General features: G+C 47.6%; 7 protein-coding genes across 7 annotated transcripts; 4 read left to right on the top strand and 3 right to left on the bottom strand.

Annotated features, from left to right (window-relative positions):
• Positions 1–27: 27 nt before the first annotated feature.
• On the top strand, positions 28–884 carry I302_102779 (ribosomal protein L27; the record flags this gene model as incomplete). Its single annotated transcript, XM_065869558.1, has 3 exons — positions 28–103; positions 199–300; positions 529–884. 3 exons carry the CDS (start codon positions 28–30, stop codon positions 882–884), a joined length of 534 nt encoding a protein of 177 aa, XP_065725630.1.
• Positions 885–1,414: 530 nt separating this feature from the next.
• Positions 1,415–3,744, bottom strand: I302_102778 (uncharacterized protein; the record flags this gene model as incomplete). Its single annotated transcript, XM_019188150.1, has 8 exons — positions 1,415–1,551; positions 1,732–1,918; positions 1,993–2,060; positions 2,146–2,274; positions 2,388–2,520; positions 2,685–3,491; positions 3,572–3,589; positions 3,652–3,744. 8 exons carry the CDS (start codon positions 3,742–3,744, stop codon positions 1,415–1,417), a joined length of 1,572 nt encoding a protein of 523 aa, XP_019051028.1.
• Positions 3,745–4,309: 565 nt separating this feature from the next.
• I302_102777 (DNA repair protein RAD51) lies at positions 4,310–5,952 on the bottom strand (the record flags this gene model as incomplete). The annotated part of the gene is made up of 10 exons (XM_019188149.1): positions 4,310–4,352; positions 4,406–4,534; positions 4,588–4,673; positions 4,728–4,857; positions 4,922–5,130; positions 5,190–5,245; positions 5,305–5,340; positions 5,402–5,512; positions 5,576–5,720; positions 5,863–5,952. The coding sequence occupies 10 exons, from the start codon at positions 5,950–5,952 to the stop codon at positions 4,310–4,312; spliced, it is 1,035 nt and encodes a 344-aa protein (XP_019051027.1).
• Positions 5,953–6,378: 426 nt separating this feature from the next.
• On the top strand, positions 6,379–9,553 carry I302_102776 (uncharacterized protein; the record flags this gene model as incomplete). The annotated part of the gene is made up of 7 exons (XM_019188148.1): positions 6,379–6,858; positions 7,030–7,131; positions 7,205–7,322; positions 7,443–7,581; positions 7,654–8,428; positions 8,628–8,747; positions 8,894–9,553. The coding sequence occupies 7 exons, from the start codon at positions 6,379–6,381 to the stop codon at positions 9,551–9,553; spliced, it is 2,394 nt and encodes a 797-aa protein (XP_019051026.1).
• An 843-nt stretch (positions 9,554–10,396) lies between these two features.
• On the top strand, positions 10,397–13,605 carry I302_102775 (uncharacterized protein; the record flags this gene model as incomplete). Its single annotated transcript, XM_019188146.1, has 8 exons — positions 10,397–10,422; positions 10,508–10,712; positions 10,832–11,015; positions 11,209–11,317; positions 11,377–11,480; positions 11,538–11,634; positions 11,690–12,784; positions 12,930–13,605. 8 exons carry the CDS (start codon positions 10,397–10,399, stop codon positions 13,603–13,605), a joined length of 2,496 nt encoding a protein of 831 aa, XP_019051024.1.
• Positions 13,606–14,311: 706 nt separating this feature from the next.
• I302_102774 (uncharacterized protein) lies at positions 14,312–15,317 on the bottom strand (the record flags this gene model as incomplete). The annotated part of the gene is made up of 4 exons (XM_019188145.1): positions 14,312–14,415; positions 14,489–14,638; positions 14,695–15,045; positions 15,104–15,317. 4 exons carry the CDS (start codon positions 15,315–15,317, stop codon positions 14,312–14,314), a joined length of 819 nt encoding a protein of 272 aa, XP_019051023.1.
• Positions 15,318–15,705: 388 nt separating this feature from the next.
• Positions 15,706–20,034, top strand: I302_102773 (transcription elongation factor SPT5; the record flags this gene model as incomplete). Its single annotated transcript, XM_019188144.1, has 15 exons — positions 15,706–15,780; positions 15,838–15,859; positions 15,942–15,949; positions 16,012–16,141; positions 16,206–16,222; positions 16,286–16,382; positions 16,449–16,690; positions 16,745–17,737; positions 17,792–17,889; positions 17,948–18,140; positions 18,194–18,576; positions 18,635–18,749; positions 18,798–18,878; positions 18,944–19,279; positions 19,354–20,034. 15 exons carry the CDS (start codon positions 15,706–15,708, stop codon positions 20,032–20,034), a joined length of 3,471 nt encoding a protein of 1,156 aa, XP_019051022.1.
• Between the last annotated feature and the right edge of the window lie 68 nt (positions 20,035–20,102).

The following is a 20,102-nucleotide window of genomic DNA, read 5'->3' as shown; positions in this document are numbered from 1 at the left end:
TCAGACAATCCCTCCAATATCCCCAAGATGCTAGGCCTCACACGTTCTTCCGCCGTATCCTCTTTCTCAGAGCTGAGATCTCAGTTATTTGCTGGACCTTCTAGTGAGCCCCCTTCCCTAGCTTCGCTCCTGATCTCTCAAATCCCATGAAAGACCTGGGATAATCCGATACTGATAATCTATACTTATTCTTGACAGCCCTCTCCACCCAAATCCGATTCGCATCAAAGGCAGCAGGTGGTAAATCCAGAAACGGGCGAGAATCGTCTGGTAAACGATTGGGAGTGAAGCGGTTTGGAGGTGGGTTGAGCGGTCCTCTTTGTACGATATGTAACACTGTTGGCTGACCAGGATACTTTCTCTTATCATCCATTATTTACCTACTCTCACTATCCGAACGTCCTCTAAACACCACCTTTGAACTATCATCAACTACCACGTCACTAACCATCTCATCACCAATCGCCCCTGCTCACCCAACCATCTACACCACTCCATCTCAACCCAAAATCAACCCCCTAACTCCAGACCAATACGTCCCCCCCGGCTCAATCCTAATCCGTCAAAGAGGGCAAACCATCCACCCAGGCCAGAACGTCTCCCAAGGCAAAGACTTCACCCTCTCAGCAGTTCAACCAGGCTACGTCCAATTCTACCAACACCATCTCCCCTACCCCCACTTATCTCGACCCGACCAGCCTGGTCCACAAAACCTCGCCCCTGTGAAAAAGCCTAGACAGTTGAAGCAGTTTGTAGGGATCGTTGCTGATCGTTCGGAGAGTCTGCCGAGGGATGAGAGGAGTAGAGGAAGGGAGAGGAGGTTTTGGGGGTGGCCTAAAGAGTCGGTGAGGGGGGATCAGGCGGTGGGTGTTGAGAGTGCTTAGATTTTAGGACATGCATGCCATACAGGATTCTCGATAGAGGTCCGTCTGATTATATTAAGGCGTTGATCGTGGGAGATGAGCCTGCTTTGAGAGTGCCCACTGATTACCCGTACAAACAATGCGAGTGCATCTTGATCATGAGACCCAGTAATTGCAATACAATGCAGTTCGGAGAGTATTATATAGGGGCAAATCATAGTTGATAGTTGTGGCCTAAAACAGTCTTGTCGGTACCTCCAAAGTTCGATACTGCTTTGGAAAAGTCTGCTGTCTGCCAGTGTCCGAGGTACAGCCCTTCCATCTTTGTTACTGGGAATACCAAATGCATATATCAAGAACCGAGCAAGCAATCAAGCAATTCTATAAAACCTAATTCACCCGATACTGATCGATCTCTCCTATAACTAACGTCCATCCATCCCACGCCGATTTACACATCTCATCACACTTCTGGAAAGAGAATCCTATTGCATCAGCTTGAGGAACCGACATTTGTCCCGATTATGATAGCTAAACTCACCCTGTCACCTCTACCACCCAGGCATATTCCTGAAATGTTTCACGTCGATAGCTTCCTGAGAGTATGATCTAGGTTGCATATGTTCCCAAATTGGATCTACGTCTGGACCGTCCAAGTCTCCCGCACCGTCCCATCCCCAACACCACACTACGAGATGAGGTAGAGAAGTCAGTATGGGCGTGATCGTGAATTGAGACAGCCAGAAGCAGAGCACAAGAAATACGAGTATTTGGTTTGGTATGTAACACCAGAGCAGGCAGAGGAAGGTTAAGATAGAAGAAAGAAAAAGAGTGATAATGAATATACAGCGACATCACACCAACTCACCATACTCTGGTCCAGGGATGAAAGTCAACTCATCATCCTCCTCAGGAGTAAACAACCTATCATGCGGACCGTACCAACTCCTATCTTGAGGATCGGTGTGGGGATCATCAGGTAATCCTCCAATTCGTTTGTATCCCCTGATAGCAGTTAGGTTCCGTCGTTCGGGGTGGATGATATCGTATACTTTCTATATATACCACCATTGATCAGCTCCAGTCCCAGCGCACATCGGGTCGTTATACAAGACAGGGGAAAACTGACCTTATCATAAGCCAATTTCACTCGTGGGACCATGATGATCCTACCATAACCAGCATTGAAGTAATCATCTAACACACATCACGCAAATCAGCTTGATCCCATATCAATCATTTCAGATGAATCTCATAGCTGAAAGATTGAGCCGATACTCACTGCAAATCAACGAACACTCCGAAGCTGAACATTCCCCGTCGGGTAATCTGGCCATTCTGAACTTGACGTGAGGAGGGTGATAGAATGGTGCGGGGTCCAAGACGGCAACACCATTCCAACATGATTGTACTATCGTTCAAATGAAACATCAATATCAGCATCAGTCATATTCAACTCATCAGGCCACAGTCGGCTTCTGCCAGTGTTCGTCTTTGATTGGTGTAAGGAAGGACCCCACTCACCCTGAATAGGAAGATGTCTCTGGAATCTATGGTTCGACTCGGTATGATGGAATACCTGTTCGAACGGCGCGTTTTCAAGTGCAGTACCGTTGATATCTCTTGCTACCCAATTATCGTAGAACACCGGAGCTCCCTAAAAGCAAAGAAAACAATCAGCAAACCGCTTTCACCCGTCATATCTCTACTGCTTCCTTCCCCCCTCCCCACTCATCGAATGATCCAACTGACGTGACACACTCCTCATACAACGTCCTCTCTCGGACCTGACGGCCCTCGTTCGGTGGTCCAGACACTCACAATATCATCATGATACATATAATCCGCCGCACAAGTAATCCCGGCATTCTGCCTCCTACTCTGCCAGATCAATTCCAACAAATCGTCCACACACGGAAGAATATCATTCATAAACACGATCGAGTCGAATACTTCCCCCTCGTTATCCCGTAACTCATGGAGGGGGACCATAGCTGCGTTTCGTACCTCTGCGAGATACTCAATACGATGATTGAATTGACCTCTAGTTCTCATCGAGGTTCTAATGATAATTCGCAATCCCACGGTCCTAGCGAGCGAATCAAATATCTTGAGGAGGGCTTTGGTCTGATCGTTCGACCCGTTCTCATAGATACTGACGAAGACATTATGGTATCCCAGGATAGCGGCTGTTCGGAAAAGGGTCGCGAAAATATCTGGAATAACGTCGAAAGAGTTATACAAGTTAATAGCGAAGAAGTATTTATGTTGTTGACTATTTGCCAAATCCCTTCGGATATTCTCCATCTTCCTCCCATGCGATGAGAGAGTATCGGCATCCTTAGATCCGCCAAATAACCTAGCTAGGAAACTGCCGGAACTAGACCACGATTTCTTGTATCCGAACAAGGGGAGATACCTTTCTTTCGCCTGTTCGACGTAGATTTGTTGGGGGTGTCGAAGACATTCCTTTGTATGGTGTGGTGAGAGGGTGCCGACGAGCTGGAGGATGTGGAGACGTTGTTGCAGGGAGGGGAGGGTGATTTGGGAACGTTGGAGTCGTTGGGAGCCTGAGATGGCGTTGGGTCGGAGGTTCTTGGAGCCTGATCCGCGCCATTCTGTAGTGGACTGTTTCCGATTGAATATCAGTATCAGCTTTAGCATGTTGTTGAGGAAAGGGAGTGGGGCAAGAGAAGAGCGGAACTCACATCTCCACGTCGTAGTAGCTAGGCCATTTCATGATGTAAATCAGCATCAATTGGTATTTGATGGAAGATGGTACACTCACCGAAGCTACCAGCAATCCCACTAATATACCGACCAACAACGATCCCGCTGAAGGTAGCTTACGTCCTAGCGAGAGTGACCCCACAGGCTTCATCGTGGTGATCTACAGAGAGAGGAGGCTAGTGAGGGGGGAGAAGAGATTGGTTCTTGACGGGATCCGTAATTGTCCGATTCAGAGGAAGATCAAATAGGTGACGAACGATCCAAGGTGGGACGGGGTCACGATTTCGAGCGACTCTGTTTGAGTCACGAGGGGAGGATGGACGATGTAGGTCGGTGGGTATAGGGTATACGATCAACGTCTAGTCAATGATGACCTTCACTAGCAGCAACCAGAAGAGCATTCAAGCAAAGGGGAAAGGAAAGATCAGCGCGTCTTCTTGGTTGTTACCCCCATTTTATCACCCCATCTTCACGCGACTGATCGATGCTACAAGTGGCATCTGAAATACGACCCAATGCCAAAAGCAGAGTCGCTGATCCTCACGGATGGACAGTCGCTCAATCAACCCAACCCAACGCGCCTGAGATAATACATACAGACACAAATGATCTCTGATTATGTACAAGAATAACAACCAACTACGAACCAAAAGTAATGAAGGTATCTCCTTAGCCCAACGACACAACCTATCCAACATTTTCCCATCAACCAGTTCTTACTGCTCCTTCATTTCTTCAGGATCACCGATACCGTTGGAGCTACACATGACTTATTAGCATATACCATCTCCAACAGGAGAACCAAAACTCACTTGATGGCGAATATAGCCTCTGCTTCAGGTAAACAAGGTGAATCAACAATCTTGCACACACGCGATGATCCTCTTCCTTTCCTTAGGTTGAGTCGGGTCGTCGAAGCATGAGCCATGATATTACCTCCACTATGGTAACAAGTCAGCTATTGAACTCCCTTGTAACGGATGAGACAGCTTACATAGGTTTCTTGGCATCTGCTACAGCGAACTGACCACCATCCACCTGAGCTACGACTTGGTTGGTGACTACGACAGCTACACCGAACTATCCAAATGATATCAGCTGATTTATCAGGACGAGTATAGCGTAGCTGCTCACCTCATCTGCCAGTCGCATGAGCGTCCTCAAGAACTTGGCGAGATGCATCTGCCTAGCTGACAGCTCTCCTCGACCTGAGAAATCCGTTCGGTAAAGTGATGTACAGGAATCGACGATGAGTAGCGAGAATCTACCAATATAACGAATTACATCAGCTTAATATCCAGAAGTCATAGGGAAGGTAGCTGACATACCTGGACTCAGCCATCATAGCACTAGCCTGAACTAGCAATTGCAGCTGGTGATCCGCATTATACGCTCTGGCATAAGCTATGTTGTCCAATACTTCTTCACCGTTTAATCCGAATCGTTCTGCTACGGCTAACATCCTGACTGGTCGGAAGGTACCCTCGGTGTCGATGTATAGACATTTGCCTTCTCCTCCACCCATCGATACGGGCAACTATAACGGCAAGCTGATGAGCAATGATTTGCATACTATCAAGCTACCTTTGAGCTTACCTGACATGTGACGGCCAAGGTGTGACATATCTGAGATTTACCAGTTCTGAATTCACCTGCAGATCCATCAGGTCAGTGATCCTCCTCTAATCTGTAGGACTCAGTTACGACCTACCGTATAGCTCTGTGATCGCTCCAGTCTCAATCCCACCTATTCGACAAGCGAGTTAGATCATACCATCGTGGCGAGGGTAATGTGCAAGCAAACTCACCACCTAAAATAGTATCCAATCCAGTTGATCCAGTAGTTATATGAACCAACTCCGATCTCCTCGAATGAATCTCCGTAGCAGTAGTGAACCCCATAGGAACCATCTTGCACGCTAGACAATCCGACATAACCGTGAGTTTGAGTACTTGACATAGAGATGAAGAACAAAGCTCACCCTCCATCAATATCTTATCCGCCTTCTGTTCACTTATACCCTTGATGGTACATAGTTGTTTCTTAGGTGTAAAAGCGACAGCTTCGACGGTGTGAAAGCCTGCATCGGAGAGTTTCTTGGTATCTTGAGCTGATATGCCTGCTTCCTGCGTGGATTGAAAGAATCAGCATGAGTATCACCAGGAGATTGAGTACATGAGATGTATCGTATAAGATACAAGCGATACCATAGGGTACATGACCAATGATGATGTGTATACTGACACGAGGAAAGGAAGGGATGCTCACCTGCAGTTTTGCCACCAAGAGAGGAGCCATCAACTCGAAATCTTCTTCACCTCCTTCACCGACAAAGGGATCCTGTTCTTGAGAAGCCATATTTGCGTTTGTTTTCGTCCAAGGATATAAGGGGAGGTATAAGTCAATATCAAAGTAATATCAAGAGGTCGATGATCAGAATGAAGAGAGAAGGAAGAAGAGAAGATGACTGATTTTGTTTTTATTTTGGTCCCAGAAGATATACGCGCTCACTTTGACACTTTGACACTGTCATTACAATTACAGTACATCAACCGGTTGACTGGATTAGACCGGAGTGACGCGTCAATTTGATCCCGCTAAGGCCCCCTTCCTTACGTAAGGCTTTGTGGGTTTGAGCAGATGTGGAGGAGAATAAAAAGTTGAGAGAGATGGACGCAGATTTGTTGACGCATTGATGCGAATGGACGCCAAGCAACTTATATATAAGTACCATTCATTACTTGATCAGACATCGCCAATTTGCGAAGCAGAGAGCGAATCAAGATGAGCGGCATACCCTCCCTAAACTCATCAATAACCTCCGCATGGTCCACCTCTACATCTTCGTCCTCCAACTCTACAATCCCCAAAAAACGAGTCAAGCGATCTCTAGGCCTCAACACATCTTCCAACGCTCTCCCCTCGACTTCATCCTCCAACGCTCCCTCACCTCAGGGAGAACCCTCCACCTCTCAACCCCAGCAGCAGCAGTCCAGTGAGGAGAAATCGTCTACCCCCGTAGTGAGGAGGAAACGCCCGAAAACGGATCCCGAATCTATAGCTTCCAAGTATGCTCCTCCCGATCTCAAGCTCTCGTTGTTAGGTGGACTCCAAGCTCAGATAACGCAGTTGATGGAGATTGTTGTGCTGCCGTTATTGCACCCTGAGATATATCAGTATACTGGTGTGCCAAGGCCGAGGGGGGTGCTCTTGCATGGTGTGCCGGGGGGTGGGAAGACGCAGTTGGTTAGGTGTTTGGCTGGGGTGAGTTTGGTCTCACTCTCTTATAATGTCCTTGTCTGTGATACTGCACGATCGTCGGACTGTCTCTTGCAGGACATCGTCTCGTACGATTCCTCCCTGTCTGTTTCTCCTCAGCTATCGCTAAGAGATGTAATTGAGGACGATAAGCTAATACCGCCAAACCCGACTTAGGAACTAGGCCTCCCATTCATAAACGTCTCTGCCCCGTCCATAGTCTCGGGAATGTCCGGAGAATCAGAAAAGACCCTCAGAGATACGTTCGACGAAGCCAAGGTGGGTCTCGCTCGTCCCATGTAGATGTTTCGAAAGTCGAAGAGAGCTAATTCCGATATGATGGTATATATAGAAAATCGCACCGTGTTTACTGTTCCTCGACGAGGTCGATGCAATAACGCCTAAAAGGGAGACAGCTCAGAGGGAGATGGAACGGAGAATTGTCGCGCAGTTATTAACTTGTATGGATGGTATGTTTTTGTGTCTCTTCGTTCTCCTCATCTTCATCACTATCGTCCTTCCTTTTGCAGTTCCCGTATCCATCGCTACTGCACGATGAAGATGAATTAAATCTCATATGACACTCGTAGACCTCGCATCATCCGAGGAACCTGTCGTAATCATAGGAGCTACCAATCGACCCGACTCCCTGGACCCAGCATTGAGGAGAGCAGGGAGATTCGACCATGAGATTGAAATGGGTGTACCAAGTCAGGAGGGTAGAGAGGAGTAAGTTGAAGCGATGTTCTAAGGACTGAGGAGCAGCACGCAGTACTGATTGTATCGCTTACATAACTTCAGAATCCTCCGAGTACTCTGCTCGAACCTCCGTCTATCGGGCGACGTAGATTTCAGACTACTAGCCAAATCCACTCCTGGGTATATCGGAGCGGATCTTACAGCTCTGACGACAGAGGCTGGGGTGATAGCTGTTAAAAGGATATTTGAAGATCTCAGCGCGATTCCCACTTCTACCTCAGCTTCAGCTCCGCTACCAGAACAGATAGTCGAAGCAGATATGAACGGTGAACAAGTAATACCACTTTCAACGAATGTATCGGATGGAGTAGAAAATATGATTATAGATGATATCAACGGTCCCACTCTCGATATAATCCCAACACCCACCATTCCTCCTATCCCATCTACTTCTACCTCAGGAGCATTTTCAACCCTCTCCCCCGACCTAAGACAAACAGCCATCGCCAAATTCCTAATCTCCCATCCCTCCCCCCTAACATCCAGCGAACTATCCACTCTTCATCTAACTTCAGAGGATTTCAAGAAAGCCCTGAAAGTCGTTCAACCAAGCTCGAAGAGAGAGGGATTCGCTACTATCCCCGATGTGACGTGGAACGATATCGGTGCGCTCACGACTATTAGGGACGAGCTGCATATGGCCATCGTACAGCCTATACGACATCCCGAGCTGTTCAGTGTGGTGGGGATTGACGCTCCTTCGGGTGTATTGCTTTGGGGACCTCCGGGATGCGGGAAGACGCTTTTGGCGAAGGCGGTGGCGAATGAGAGTAGGGCGAATTTTATTAGTGTCAAGGGGCCGGAGTTGCTGAATAAGGTGAGTTACGACATGACACTTAGCGTGCATGAGGGAACTTCCTCCCAAATGCTTTATAAGTGTAAAGAATCAGATAAAATGGAGAGAAATGTCAAGTACGACAGACCAAGAAAGAAGGGCAGTCGCGCTCATAGAATGACTTGTCGTTATGGTACAGCCTAGGGGCAGAATAGCTGATCCTGTATTTTCCATCCTGTAGTATGTCGGAGAGAGTGAAAAAGCCGTTAGACAAGTGTTCATGCGGGCTAGAGCTTCTTCACCTTGTGTGATCTTCTTTGATGAGCTTGATGCGCTGGTACCTAGACGAGACGATTCTATGGTGAGTGTATCCTCCTTTGAACTTGGTATTTTTTCTGCATCATCTTCATCAGAGCGATTCACCACAAGATACTGAGGTGTATAAGACACACACGCGGCTTCATACGTCGGACTGACCAGTGCTGATTCCTCTTCGATACATCACAGTCCGAATCATCCGCACGAGTAGTCAACACCCTCCTAACAGAGCTAGACGGCCTCGACTCGCGAAAAGCAGTATACGTGATCGGAGCGACAAACCGTCCAGATATGATCGATCCAGCTATGGTCCGTCCAGGTCGACTGGACAAACTCCTATACGTTGACCTCCCCACTGCTGACGAACGATTCGAAATTCTCAAAACGCATACATCAAGGAATAAGACTCCCATCCATCCCGAAGCATGGGACGGGATACGTAAGATTGTATTGAGCGATAAATGCGATGGGTTCTCCGGAGCGGATATTTCCAATTTGCTTAGAGAAGCTTCTACTCTCGCTTTGAGAAACACCTTAGAATCGTTGGGAGCATTCGAAGTGAATCCTGAGCAGGATCCTCTATCTAGGGAACAGGAAGTTGAAGAGAGAAATAGGAAGGCTGAGGTGATTGTTACGGAGGATCATTTTGTGAAAGCTTCGATTAAGACTCAGCCGAGTGTGAGTAGGGAGCAGAGGTTGAAGTATGAGAGAATGAGGGATAAGTATGCTGGTGTACCGACCAAGGGGAAACGGTCCAGGGAGGGGGGGCTAGTAGATCGAGAGTTGGATGGTGGTGGGAAGGTTGGTAGAGCGGATGGACAGGGGGAGGGGGAGATGAGTGTGGCGTAATGTTATGAGAGTGGTATGATTGGATAGGCTATCTTTTTGGAGGAGTGGTAGATATGATTGCTGGGCTACATGATTGGCAGTATTTTGGTACTATGCGTATGCATTATGATCATTCGCACCTCCTTCTGTCTCGCATGCCAAACTACCAGGAAGCAGTACCTTACGAAGGAGATGGATCCGTCTCAATGAGTGTGAGTATGATATACTCATAATGCCACGTTCTCGCTCTGATCGGTGACACCTCTTTAGCGCGTCTCTGTCTTGGGTTTGTCGGTCATGTCCTCTTTCATAGATCTAGCATCGTACTCGTACACTGGGCATTTCGGTTCCGCACCTTGTACATACACAGTGATTACTTACTTTATTCCTTGTATCTTATTGCATTCTCAAGATCATCTCATCCCTTGGTCTTTATCACGCATCGCCAATTCTTGCATTTGGGCAGATCCCTCATCATCACCCTCCGCATATCACGTACCTTCTCACAAACGGTCCAGACCCTCCACCCTCACCTTCACTCGATCACGGTACACTCATCTCGGTGTTCAGTCCGATCTTATCCTTTCATCAACCCATACACTCATCGACCCTTCGAAAGGACCTGGTAGTGCTCGTTGGAATCGGTACTGCAATTAGAATTGGATTGGAGCATTGAACTCGGATCAATCTCGATACTGCTGTATCTACCCTTATACTCATCTCAACCATATCAAAGGGGAATACTCTTACTTTGGATTCATATACTAATATCCAACTATCAAGAGTAGAGAACTCAACATCATAGCTCAGATTCATATACTTCGGATCAACCCAATCTACCTACTGCCCAGGAGATAGGTCAAGATGAGACCCAAGGTATTAGAGATCTCGTGAGTCATCTCATTCTCAATATATCTCTCCCTGGAATGGAATAGCCAATATGAATGAAGCTGATCTTTTATATGACTACAACAGCTGGCACGAGACCCAGGCAGTCTATTCATGCGATTTCCAACCCCTCCCTTCTACCCAACTTAAAAGGTTATTGGCAGCTTCGACGAGTCAGAGTCAGAGCGAGCATGACGAGCAGAGTAGTAGTACAGGTACCAGTACTATTGCGGGAGCAAGTACAGTGAGACAGTATAGGCTTGCTACTGCTGGAGGGGATTCGAAAGTTAGGGTGGGTGATCTTTGCCTTTCTTCCCATATATGACACTACGAGATGGTAAGATGTAAGGTATGATCAGGATACGGTGGCATGATGAAGGGTTATGAGCTGATGAGATACCTCCAAAATAGCTATGGATGATCCACCCCAATATCCCTTCTATATCTTCACTCCAACATACCGCATTGACAGGACAGGAGATCACACCCCATCCACCCAGAGTGGAATATCTCACGACACTGTCGAAACATACTGCTGCGGTGAATGTGGTCAGGTTCAGTCCTAATGGTCAGACGCTCGCTTCGGCCGGTGATGGTGAGTAACGTTTACCCCTCAATCCATTTCTGAACGCATGTGCATATGTACAATATGTCTCCTCGCTCTACGCATCATCTGCAAAATCATACTTGTCCTTCTGAGATATCCGTCTACCTGTTCGCCATATCCTCAACACCTTTGATATTATACATATATGAGTGTGAGCTGATGAGAGATGTCTTAAACACAGACGGAAATGTCATCCTATGGGTACCCTCCGATAGACCTGTGGTAACATTCGGTGAGAATCCCGATGACGTGCAAGATAAAGAACATTGGAGATTACAAAAGATGTTACAGTGAGCTTAGTGTCTCTTCCGGTGTTTAGAGTATAAGCTGACGATATTGCGCTTACCAGAGTAACAACAAAACACGTCTACGACCTCTCCTGGTCACCTGATGGAGAATTCTTCATAGCTGGGTCGACTGATAACACTGCTACCATCTGGAAAGCTGCTACTGGTGAGCTAACGAATGCTGTATCGGGTCCACTTCAGCTGACGACATACTGTACACTAGGTGAATGTGTATTTGCTCTGCGAGAGCACACACATAACGTTCAAGGTGTGAATTGGGATCCGTTGAATGAGTATATTGCTACACAGAGCAGTGATAGGTGAGTACACAACAAGCCTTGCCGACCTCAATTATGCTGACAAGACCTCGGACAGATCCGTTCACGTCAATACATTCGCTATCCGCAACAACATCCCCGACGTACACCCAGTATCGCGAGCCACCCGTATGGAAATACGACATTCACGTACACCTTCCATCCCTTCCAGCACTCGACCAAACCTCGCTAGAAGAGCATCAACCACTTCAGAAACAGGATCAGTCATCACGACGACCTCTGAACATCCGGAGCACACACCCCTCCACCATACATCAATTTCAGGTGCACCAGCTACGCCCAATGCATCTGTCCCATCCACACCTCAAGCAGCGACGATGAACCCGCCTCTCACCTCCAACCGACCGGGATCAAGGAGATCATCCTTCTCTGGCTCACAGGCTGCTGCCTCGCCTTCACTCAGTGCAGCTGCCTTCCCAGGTCGAGGTAGATCACCCTCACCTATCCCACCTTTACCAGCTATCAGAGCCCCACCGACTTCCACCTCAGCAATAATGCAAAGGCTCTACGGTGAAGAGGGCGTAACGAGGTTTTTCCGAAGATTGTCTTTCTCCCCTGATGGGAGTTTACTACTCACCCCTGCTGGCCAGATCGAAGACCAGATTTTCAAGGGTTCACCAATGCTATCCACCAGATCATTATCGCAAGATACCCTCGATCGAGAACCATCCTCAGCGGGACCTTCTTCCTCGTCTGTGCCTAAACCTAAGAATGTGGATAATGGGAAACCCACCGTATACATATACTCTCGAGCGAACTTGGCAAAATCCCCTGTAGCGCACTTACCAGGACACAAGACTGCTGCTGTTGCTATCCGATTCTCACCTATCTTCTATGATCTACGCACTTCAGCCAGTGGGACTAGTGGGGAACCCAAACATATCACTTTGGATAGGAGCGATCCGTCGCCTATCAATGTATCGCTCTCTATGCCTCCTCCGCCTCCGCCATCTGGTACATCGAAAGACGAGAAAGAGAAAGAGAAGCCTCTGGGGAGTGTATTCGCTTTGCCTTATAGGTTGTTATATGCTGTGGCGTGTCAGGATTCAGTACTGCTGTATGATACGCAGCAGTCTGGGCCGATCGCTATTTTCAAAGGGCTGCATTATGCTGGGTTTACTGATATTGCTTGGTGAGTGTGTTTTAATCTTCTCCCTTGTTCTTCTTGGATCTCTGCTTCTGCATCGTCATGTCGTCTGTCTTTCCTCTTGACATGGATGTCTATGATGGAGGAATCAAGTGGTAAATGGATGGCTAATCTCTTTTCGCGTGTATAGGTCACCCGACGGACAAACCCTAATCCTATCTTCCTCAGATGGGTACTGCTCAATAGTCGTCTTCGACCTCACCGAGCTCGGCACTGTCCACCCAACACAACAACATCACCGTCAACTCGCAGCTATCGCCCAGTCCCACTCCTCCTCTTCTACCTCCTCTCACACTATGCCCACCCCCGTATCTCATAGAGAGAGCGGTTCAGCCAACGCCACACCCACGCCCATCCCGCATTCTCCAGCTGTGAGTGTGGCCAGGCATTCGCCTGCTCCAACATTGGGCAGAAATGATAGAGAGGGATCAACGGCAAGTAGTATACCAGCTGCGCCTGTCTTTTACCCTACCACAACGGGGACAAGTGTAGCTAGTGCGAGCTCATTTGAGGGGGGGTTGTTACCTACTCCGTCGGATGAGGCGGATAGTTTTGGGTTTGGACGGAATAGGACGTTATCTATGACTGGGAGTGAGAGCTCAAATACCACGGGGTTAGGGTTAGGTGTGGGCGGTGAGGAGGGGGGATTGAAGAGATCTAATCCTTCGTCATCGGGTGAGACGGGGACGGCAGTTGGGAGTGAGGGCCAGCAGCAGGGACAGGAAAGGGGAGAAGGAGGGGGAGAGAGTCAGCCGAAGAAGAAGAGGAGGGTGGCGTTGACTCATCTGGGGGAGGAGGGGCAGTAGATCAGATTAGTAGGGGGAGGTGATTGGTCGGTCTGGTTTTGGGGTTGGCTCGAAAGAAGTGAGGAGACTTCGTTTCAGTTGGGAGAGAACATGAACAAGATTGTTTTTGATGTTTGATGTAGCGGGAGGATGAAATACATGCGAACTGGCTTTGAACAAGCATACACTTTAGCTTGAAGCTGGGAGATGTGATTAGGTTGAGTTTGAAGAGGTGTAATTTCTCCTTTTGGGTTATTTGTATGAATTTGAAGGTTTAAGGTTGAGGTTGATAGAGGTAATCAATTCTGGTATGATATCGTGAGAATGGCGATACGTCGTAAACATGCATTTGATTGTATTTTGACTACGCCTCGATACATATATCATAAGATGAAAAGAGAAACATCAAGAGGGCGTAAAGGGTCGTAAAAAACAAGTAAGGAACGAGGCTGATACTGGATATACAATGGACTAAGAAACGTAAATATGTGAATATACAATGGTGATTATACAAGATTGATCTGAGAATATGATATGATACAAGGAGACGCATGCGGTTGTAGGGGAATCGTGAAATTTCATACGTGACTTGGGTGATTAAGGAAAGACACTAAATGTGTTATACGTCGAGTATGGCAAAGCGAGTAGATGTAAGGATCGTCGAAATTACACTGGGGAAGCTACAATTTGGAGAGTCGCTATATGCATGTTGCGTAAGGTGTTATCTCTAGATTTCCAGCATGAAATCGTTTTGCGCTAGGTGTTGGATCTGCAAGTCATCTTCTTCTGGTAGATCGAGCTCGAACGATAGATCACCGTTGTCATTGCCACCTGTACATGTCATCCATCAGCACTCCTCTCACTCATTTGCCAGACGTCTGTCATGTAGGCAAGCTGAACTCACGGGAAGGCAAATTGTCATGACCATTCATCGGAGCATCAACATCCGAATGAAGATCGAGATCGAATCCCAAATCCCGTTTAGGTCGAACTTCCTCCAGGTCCTCGTCAAATTGACGATTGGGCATTGCGAAATGAGATTCATATTCCCTCTCTGTCGAACGCTTATCAGCTTGATCACTCCTTGCGGTTGCCAGTCAGCTGACTAACCTTGTACGCTAGGAGGCATATACTCCACCTCGTCCACCTCATCTTCTCTATCTTCCTTGATCCGTATTTTCGATTTGGAAGTGGTAGATACTCCAGGTGTATAGATATTCAAGGTACTTTTCACTCTGCTAATCCTACCTTGCGAAGGCGTTTGAGCTAGGGGCAGGGCAGAACGAGGCTTTGATTTGGGCTTTGATGAGGGTGTTGCTGCTGTTTTCGGTTTGAGAGTGGTCTTTTGGGTTTGGAGAGGAGCTTGTACACCTGTGGATTTGGAGGAAAGAGCTGTCCTTGGTGTTGAGGTGGTAGTACTGGACGATCTGGGATCTAATGGTTTTCTGAGGGATTTGATAGCTGTTGGCGAGAAACATGTAAGCTGTATCTCTCAATCGTAAAGTGCATCACAGCTTACCATTCTTCTCTCCCTCGTCCTCTTTTGATCTACCTGCTACCCTCAGATCTTTACCGCTGGATATGTCCTTGGTCAGTGTGCTCTTGCGGTTGGACGATAGGATGTTCTCCTTCGACGATTTGATCTTGTTTGCTGATGATAGGGTATGAGTCACGCCTCCTCTTCTGGTGGAGTGGATGACATTCTCGTTCTGGGGTTGTCTCCTAGAGGACATAGTGTCTTGCTTGTAATGGATGAGGCCGATACTTTGCTAGGGATCAAATGAAGGAACGGTGAGAAGTAGAAGACACATTCATTCACGTTGAACGATTCGAGGTAATGTTCTAAGTCACACGCGTATGATCAGGTGAATATCTATAACATGATTTTATCATAATTTATCCCATTTCATACTCACCACCATAGCCACCACTCCTTAGAGTTGATGTTTAACCGGACAACTCGACTTCTGTCAGCTATATATATTACCCCTTGTCATATCTATTGAATACATATCATACTTTGCATCCTCACTTATACCCACCAAAATACTCATAGCTCTCCGTAGACATCAGGACCAAGCACGAAATTTGAGACGGACAAGGCGATAATAAGAATCCACCATGTCGGATATAGAAGATCCTTCTTCGCCTGTCGATTTGAAGTCTGAAGATGAGAGACCAGTGACGAAGAAGAGGGTGAGTAGTTTCAGCTAGCAAAAGAAAGATGAATGAAGCTGACCGAGCTCCCTATAGCCAAGGATAGTGGATCCTGATGGTTAGTCCCACCTGCGCTTGCTTCATCGTTGCATGATGAAGCTCAACTGACTTATTGTATCTCCGTTGGTCATATCTTGCAGAAGAAGATGTAAGTTTAGCTAGAGCTCACATCATCGCTTCGGAGGAAGTAACTGATATGTCATGAGATAGGACGTCGATAATGCTGAAGATACCAAGGAAGAAGATGAGAAAGCTGAAGAGGATGTGGAGAATGATTTAGACGAGGATGATGAAGAAGATGACGAGGATGAAGACGAAGATGATGAAGAGGAGAATGATGGTCAGTTATATCCTTTCTCCCATATTTCTTGGAGAAAACCAGCTGACATATCTATGCAATCCAGGCGAAAGACGGCGAAAGGTCAGCTAATCGAGACGTTCTAGTATGAATGGTCCAAGCTGATTCATGTATTTGGGTATGTAGCGTCGGAGAAAGCAGAAGAGATATAGGTTCTTGGATGTCGAAGCTGAAGTCGACGACGATGAGGAGGAGGAAGATGAGGATAACGATTATGGCGATGGTCAGTTGAGCTAGGACCATTAACTTTGTGACCAATAACTGATAAAGGTGATTCTCCAATCGTTAGTCGCCGAATTCATCGACGAAGCACCTGAAGAAGGAGCTTCACAGAATGACTACCAACATCGACGATTGGATCGAACGATCGGTAGGAATGAGGAGGAAGATGTACAGGATATAGTACAGAGGTTGAAGGAGAGGCATGCCCGGACTGCAGCAGCAAGGTATAACGGGGATAGTGACGCTGTGCCTCAGAGACTGTTGATGCCCGGTGTGAACGATCCTAGTTTGTGGAGGGTATACGTCAAGGTGAGCTCGCGCACGCGTGGAGACGCCGGGATCTGGCTGACCTGCTTTATATAGACTGGCAGAGAAGCTGCTATCTGCGCATCCATCTTCCGAAAAGTCTTTTCTCAACAGTACTCTGCCAATCCTATCGAAGTCATTTCGGTATTCTTCCGAGATTCACTTGCCGGTATGATCTTCCTTGAAGCTAGACAATCTGCTGCTGTCAGTGCTGCTATTGCCGGTATTGTCGGTATCTTCCCTTCAAGAGGTGTATCACTGGTACCCATTGAAGAGATGGCTCCTTTGCTCAAGATCAAGAAGAAGGACGTGAACTTGACCCCAGGAATGTGGATCAGGATGAAGAGAGGGAAGCATACAGGTGATCTAGCTCAAGTCGTGGATACGGATCAAATCACTAGTGGAGTAGTAGGAATCAAATTTATACCTAGAATCGATCTTACGCCTCGAGAAAAGAGGAAGGAGCGAGCAGCCAATGGAAAAGGATTCGTCTCATCTATCAAACCTCCTTCAAGACTATTCTCCTACGATGATGTAAGGAAGATCTACGGCCGACAGAGTGTAAGACAAGGTGCTCAAGGAAGTTATTTCTTCGACAACGACGAGTACATCGATGGATTTTGTGTCAAAGACGTCAAGATCAATGTCATCGAAAGTGAGAATGTCAATCCCACCTTAGAAGAGATCTCAAGATTCTCAGGAGACGATCAATCCACTGCGAAATTCGATTTATCCGCCATTGCCGATGCGAACAAGAACCTCACTGTATCGGTATTGTTACCTGGAGATCAGGTTGAGGTGTACGAAGGTGAACAAACTGGACTATACGGTGTTGTCGAGACTGTCACTTCGGATGTGATTTCCATCAAAGCGATAGGTGGTGATGTGCATGATCAGATTATCGAAGTTCCATCGAGGAGTGTGAGGAAGAGATTCGATATCGGTGAACATGTTAAAGTGCTGGCGGGCAAGAATCAGGATGCTACCGGTATGGTTGTGGAGGTGAAGGGTGATGTAGTTACCTTGATGTCTGATCAAGGTGAACAGGAGGTAGGTTGAACGCAGCATCCAGAGAAGAGGTGGAAAGCTAATTGGTATTTATAGATCAAAGTGTTCTCGAAAGATATTAGGAAAGCTGCGGATACTTCCAATACCACTAAGACCGGTGGACTGTACGATTTACATGATTTGGTGATGCTAGAGTGAGCTTCCGTCAGCATTTCGGTCTCAGCTAGGATTCAGCTAACGATCACCAAACAGCTCAACTACCGCTGCTGTCGTTACCAAAGTTGAAGGAGCCTTGCTACGTGTACTCGATCAGAATGGAGCTGCTAGATCTGTAACACCTGATCAAGTGACATTGCGAAGGGATAACAAGCGATTGGCTGTTGCTACGGATTCTCAAGGTAATGATATGAAGGTCGGAGACAACATGAAAGAGACTGAAGGAGAGGTGAGCTGATCAGTGATCGCGACTTTTCGAGACAAAGCTGACATTTAACGCAGAACCGACAAGGAGAAGTCATCAACATCTTCCGATCACTCTTCGTTTTCTTACATAACCGAGATCTTACAGAGAACAACGGTGTATTCGTTGCTCGAGCTCAATCATTGATCTCAGTCACACCGAAATCGGCCGTCAGCGATTTAGGCAAGATCAACCCTGCACTCAACCAACAATTACCTTATGGCGGTGCTTCACTCATGCCTCCTCCCGCTACCAACGTGAATCGCAATAGATTGATCAATACTCTTGTGGTGGTCACTAAGGGAACAAGTAAAGGTCTGATGGGTACAATCAGAGATCTACAAGGTGATAATGCGAGAGTGGAGTTGAAGACGAACAATAAGACTTTGACTATCGCCTTGACTTCTTTAAAGAGGAAGGAGTAAGTTCAGCTCAGCCTTCACTGAATCTTGAGCGAAGCTGACCGAGTTTGTGTATAGTCAAAAGACAGGTGCTACGTTCCCGCTCGAAGCTGGTGGTGGACCTGGTGGATATGGACGAGGCGCGGGTGCGGGTGGATATGATGTTAACCCTTACAACGGCGCTCCTATGAATGTGAGTCGCTTGGCAATGGGTGAAAAGCTTGTGCTGATCTCAGTGTAGGGCGGACAAACTCCCGGTGGATTTGGTGAAAGAACACCCGCTGGAAGGTTTGGTCAAACTCCGAACCCATATGCTGCAGGTGTAAGTGGAAAGCCGGAGATACGTCACGCCTTTGGAATGAAACTGACATATAGAGTGAATCATAGGGCGTCGGCGGTGGCAAAACACCAAATCCTTACGCTGCGGGCGCCGGTGCAGGCGGACGAACACCCGCTCCAGGCTGGGGAGCAGGTGGAAAGACCCCAGCACCAGGATGGGGAGGTGCAGGAGGCAAAACACCTGGTTGGGCAGGAAGCGGTGGGAAAACACCTGCTCCTGGATTCGCCGATGGCGGTCGAACTCCTGCTTGGGGCGCTGGTCCTGCAGGAATGGGAGGAAAGACACCTAACCCTTATGGTGCTGGTGCTGGACCTTCGGGTGGACGAACACCTGCTCCGGCTGGGTCTATGTATGGTTCTGGGATGGATGCTGGTGGATCTAGGGTAAGTTTATGGTCACGGATATTTGTATACGCAGAGAAATGGCTAGGCTGATAGCATCACTCCATGTGTGGTAGTACAACAACGGACCTATCACCGCTCCTACACCTTACGGAGGACCTGCAACCGTACAGTCCGCTCCCACTCCTGCTGCACCGTCTAACCCTTACTCCGCGCCTACACCGTACGGTGCACCTACGCCATTTGCTGGACCACCAACGTACGCTGCTCCTACACCAGGTGCAGCCCTATCAGCTCCTACGCCAGGTATAGGCGGACCAACTCCCTACGGAGCACCTACTCCATTTGGAGCTCCCACACCCTATGGTGGAGGTGCCGCTGCCCCTCACGTAGTAACAGGTGGAATACCGTGGGATTGGGCCCTAGATTTCAGGAATGTCATCGTGGAAGTTGGACCCTCATCGAAACCCAATAGTAGATCTCCACTGCATTTCCAGCGAGGTGCTCATGATGGCAAGAAATTCGGGTACGATCAGATCACCGGCGAATCATGCCATTGTATCTCGCTTGACGATGGGGGAATTATCGAAGATATACCGGCGGAATACCTCAGACCTTGCAAGCCTGACCAATCTGGACAGGTCGTTGTGTGTATTGGTGGTGGACCTGAACAGAAGGGTCAACAGCGAATGACGCAGTATGAGAATGGGGGAAGTTGGATGTTGGAGATGGATCAGGGGGATTTGGGGGCGTTGGTGGTGGACGGGGGCGATTTGTGTAGGATTTGGAAAGTGTAGTGGGAGTTTTGTTGGGTAGGTACGATATCTTGGCGAGTAAGGTGGGAGAAGTGGAGAGGTTTGGCAGG

This window comes from Kwoniella bestiolae, chromosome 1, assembly GCF_000512585.2.
Source record: "Kwoniella bestiolae CBS 10118 chromosome 1, complete sequence".
Classification (NCBI taxonomy): Eukaryota; Fungi; Basidiomycota; class Tremellomycetes; order Tremellales; family Cryptococcaceae; genus Kwoniella; species Kwoniella bestiolae.
This window is presented reverse-complemented; position numbering and strand designations above follow the sequence as displayed.